The 4,719-nt window shown below is 46.4% G+C and overlaps 1 protein-coding gene across 1 annotated transcript in view; it reads right to left on the reverse strand.

Moving 5' to 3' along the window:
• The window catches only part of GNL3L (G protein nucleolar 3 like), a 76,194-nt gene that overhangs the window by 61,818 nt on the left and 9,657 nt on the right, over nt 1-4,719 (reverse strand). Inside the window, exon 2 of the mRNA XM_042783439.1 lies at nt 1,876-2,086. Within this exon, the coding sequence (XP_042639373.1) occupies nt 1,876-2,086 (211 nt within the window). The remainder of the gene's footprint in view (nt 1-1,875; nt 2,087-4,719) is intronic.

Raw genomic sequence — 4,719 nt, forward strand, 5'->3', positions numbered from 1 at the left:
TGTACTCTGCAGTAGACGGGGTTGCCATGAGTCAGAATGGATTCAACTGCAAAGAGATTGGGTTTTTGTTTTGTTTTGTCTCTGGTGTCCTTCTACCTTGGTGATTTAAAATCCACGGAGGATTTAGGGCTGGTGAAGGGTAATCTCTGTCTCAAAAGGTAAGAAACAAATCTGAAACCCTCTACCCTGGGGGCCTTCTGAGGGGCAGTCCCACTGTTAAAGCTGTTTCTGTAGGTTGAGATCTATTCCTGTTTGCTGCTGGGAGATGGGTATTTTGGGGGTTGGGACTTCACAAATTCAGTGAACCAGCACCCCTTTATAGGGGGAGGAGTCCAGTCTGATTTGCCACAACTGGGGCTCACTCTAGCCTAGGGGAAGGGGGAATCTGCATGACTTTACTTGGGCTAAGACCTGTATCCCCAACCACTTAGGGGAGCAGCAATGATGATGGTCACTGCAGGAGTGTGGGGGTGGAGCTTCATCAATTTAACACAGGGGAGAGGCAGGGAAGTTTCTGGGTTTGGTGGTGTTAAGGCATTAGACTGCTAACCAGAAGACTGGCAGTTCAAACCCACCAGCCTTCCACAGTGATACTGCCTCAGAAAACCAAGGAGGCGTCATCTACTTCCATAGGGATACTGCCTCAGAAACCCAAGGAGGCATCACTACGAGTCGGATCCTACTGCATGAGTAGGATCCTACTCTACAGCAGTGGGTTTTGGTATCACTTCAGAAGTAGATTGCCCAACCTTCCTTCAGAGGAGTGGCTGGTGGGTTTGAACCGCCGGTCTTCTGGTTAGCAGTCAAATGCCTTAGGCACTATGCCACCAGAGTTCCCTCCATAGGGATACCACTTCAGAGACCCAAGGAGGGGTCGCTATGATTTGGATCTGACTCCACGGCAGTGTGTTTGGTTTGGTTTTTGGTATCAGAAAGGAAGGAGGATCTTGCCTTCCTTTGTACGTTAAAACTGAACTCTTCTACACCAGGGTGAGTACGGGAGGGGTGGGTAATGGAGCAGAGTGAGCTGCCTGAGATGGGTAGAGGGAATACATCAAAACCTCTGCCTGAGGAAGCGGTGCCTCAAGGTGGATCTGTGTGTTTTCATGTCTTCTAGCCCAGAGAGGTGTATACTGCTCAGCCTTATGAGGTGGACCGAAGCCTGACTATACATGCAGCCAGTCTCGCTATCCTGAAGAGAGGAGCTCGCTCGATCCTCGGGATCTCTAAATGGTTAGCAAAATCAAATCTCACAATAATTTACACTCAGCCAAAATGTAATGTTACGAAGAAAATATAAAAAAACAAAATTCCAGATTATCAGACCTCTGAAAATAGTTAATGACTACTGCCTGACTCTTGTAAAAAGTTATCATATAGAGGCACCACGACCGCAAGGAAGGAACAAACTGACCGAGAGGAAGGAACGGCTGATTATGGGAATTAGCTGACATCTTGAACCCCGAGAAGGGAAATGAGTAGCTCAGTAAGAAGGATAAAAAGACCCTGACACTATCGCGCCTGATTTCTCGAGCGCTAAGAGTCAGCCCATTCGCTTTGATGCTTGCATCTTTTAAATAAATTCTCCTTTTCTATTCCTCTGACTCCACACACTGTGTCTCGCTCGGTGTCTACACATTTGTACACATGTGAACCCCAGCGAGTGCTGTAGATCGCGTCTTTACACGCGGAGCGAGACTTGCCTTTCATCCGGGACCTTCTACCCAGGGGGCGCGGGGAGGCGGGTCTTTACCTCTGTTCTGGGGTGGAGGGCGTCTATAGCTTCACCTCATATAGACGATTCTTCCCACGCAGCCCGGCCAGGTAAGCGCTTACCAGGAGAAAAGACGAAAGTAGTCTCTTACCTACACCTACGGCGTGGATCTGAGTGGAAAAGGTAGCGCGAGAACAGGGTTGGCCGAGGAAATGCGTTCGCAGCCCTTAGCTTCAATTTCCGGATTCCAGTCTCGCCTAGCGCGGCAGCTCTGACGGCTGTGCGTCCCAATGGAGGCGGGGTTTCGGATTGACAGCTCACTCGGGCAGCCCGTTTCCTCACTAACACGCTGGCCCCGCCTCCTGGCTGCTCCTTAAGGTAAGGAAATAGCCAGGGGGAGGAGAGAGACTAGGAAGTTATAGGAGAAAGAGGTAGAGTCGGCCATTGTGGCCATGTAGTCTACTTGTAAGCCAATATTTTGTTTGCAGACCTCTATAAATTCCTGAGTTTGATTGTTTCGTAATTTAAGTGACCAGGAGATCACAATGTCCACATCGGACAACGGTGGGGGTGGGGAGTTGGTACCTTTGTCTGAATGGAAGATGGCGGCCAGCAGGGTTTGAGAAAATGGCGGCCTGGGTCACATGTCTGGTCGAGTGTTCCCCACTCGAAAGTGAATTGGTTAGTCTTTCCCAACGACCTTCGCAGCTCTCAGGGCCTCACACAAACCCAGAGGCAACACTTCCAGGTTTTTCTACATAAGTGTAACCCACTGCCATCTAGTGGATTACAATTTAGTGACCCTGTAGGAGTGTCTCATAGAGTTTCCAAGGCTGTAAGTCTTTATAAGGAAGCAAACTGCCTCTTCTTTCTCCCATGGGTTCTAACTGCTGACCTTTTGGTTAGCAGCCAAATGCTTTAACCACTGCACCACCAGAGCTTTTTACAGAAGTATGTTGTTAAGTGTCATCTAGTGGGCTCCAACTCATAGCGACCCTGTGTACAACAGAAGGAAACACTGCCTTGTCCAGAGGCATCTTCACAATCCTTCCCATGCTTGAGCCTATCATTGCAGCCACTGTGTCAACCCATCTCAAGGGTCTTCCCCTTTTTGCTGGCCCTTTACTTTACCAAGCATGATACCCTTCTCCAAGGACTGGTCCCTTCTGAAAACAAAAATTATTAGAAGCACAAAATCCCTGCTGGTCCTAAGTACAGCAGCTGCCTAAGCAGGACCTGGAGCTTGAAAAACTGGAAGCCTCCCTCTCCCTCTCCCTCGCCCACTCATTTTCCTTCTCCCTCTTTTCCCTCAGGCCCGGAGCAGCTTCTGCTGAAGGAAATTAATCTTTATGTCCGTGGACTGGGGCAAGTAAGGGCTTTCTCAGAAAACCATCGCCAGGTGGCTAAGGAATGACTCACCAAAGCCAAACTCACTGCCATCGAATTGATCCCATCTCATTGAGACCTTTTAGATCAGAGTAGAACTGCTTCATAGGGTTTCCAAGTTTCTTTACCAAACCAGTTTGCCTCATCTTTCTGAGGCAGATAGGCTGGTGGGTTCCAACTATCCACCTTTTGATTAGCAGCTGAAAGCTTGAATCACTGTGCTACCAGAGCTCCTGGAAGTCAGTAATTAGTCTGAAAATGTCTTCTGTATGGTAACTTAATTTCAGCCCCCACACCTTTCCTTAGGCCTGTTAAAAATAAATAGAAATCAAAGAAATTGAAACATAAGGTGTATTCTGAAAAGTTATTCTTTATGCATGTTTGGGAGACCATTTTGATTGCAGAAAAAGGAAATGGCTGGAAGTTTATTAGTTACAACAAACCTTATAAAGAGGAAAAAGAAGAATAGAATGTCAACCATTGGCTAATCTTAACGACAGATTGAACCCTGCCCTTCCCCTTTTACTGAGGTCAACTGATATCAGATTGCTCTGGCCTGGCTGCTAATTTGCCCTCCACCCACCTGCAGCCATGAGCCTTGAGATTTAAATTAAAATTAGAAGGGCCAGAAAAGCAAACAAACCTCTACTGGAAGAAGGACAGCTGGAATCCACCTTAGAAGCGAGAATGTCTAGACTTCGTTTCACATACTTTGGTCATGTTGTTAGAAGGGACCGGTCCCTGGAAAAGGATATCATACTTGGTAAAGTAGAGGGTTAGCAAAAAAGGGGAAGACCCTCAACAAGATGGATTGACACAGTGAATGCCACGATGGGCTCAGGCATAGCAAAGATTGTGAGGATGATGCAGAACCAAGCATTGTTTCGTTCTGTTGTACCTGGGGTCACTGTGAGTCAGAAGCAACTCAGCAGCACCTAGGAACAGCATATTCTTTTTCAGGAGCTCTGTTGACGCTGTGGTTAAAGCATTCAGCTACTAACCAAAAGGTCTGCAGTTGGAATCCACCAGAGAAAGATGAGGGAGTCTGGCTTGGAAACCCTATGGAGCAGTTGTGTTTTCTATAGGGTCACTGTGAGTTGGAATCCATTCAGCGGTAGTAGGTTAGATTCTTTTTTATTGACTGTCCTAGCAGGAAAGATCAAACTAATGTTGCTATAGAGCAGTTTCTACCAGACTTTTGTGGTTTGGTTCAAGCTTTTTATGGTTAATATTTGGTTTCATGGATAAAAAAACCTTATAATCAAAATAAGATGGCTGTTACTAATTTTCTTCTTCAACCTTTACCCCTTTCTGATTACGACTCAATTAGAATCTTTGATCACTAAGTGTTGGCCAGGCACCAAACTAGTTTTCTTTAGGTCTCATAGGTACTGCTTTATGGGGTTTCTTTTTGTTAAACATATGTTATTTCTGTTGGTTCCTTAGCTGCTTCTCTTCATTGTTCCTCTAAATGGAATGAGGCATTTTGCTGTACCTTAGATGGCCACTCACAAGCGTTTTAGACACCAGAGCAGCAGCCTAAGACACCAAGCAGCTTAGTAGCATAATTATAACAGATTGAGTAAGAGCAGTCCACAATAAATTAGGACTCCTGATAT

The sequence above is a fragment of the Orycteropus afer genome, unplaced genomic scaffold (genome assembly GCF_000298275.1).
Source record: "Orycteropus afer afer isolate SDZICR_OR568_19922 unplaced genomic scaffold, OryAfe1.0 scaffold01176, whole genome shotgun sequence".
In the NCBI taxonomy this organism is placed as follows: Eukaryota; Metazoa; Chordata; class Mammalia; order Tubulidentata; family Orycteropodidae; genus Orycteropus; species Orycteropus afer.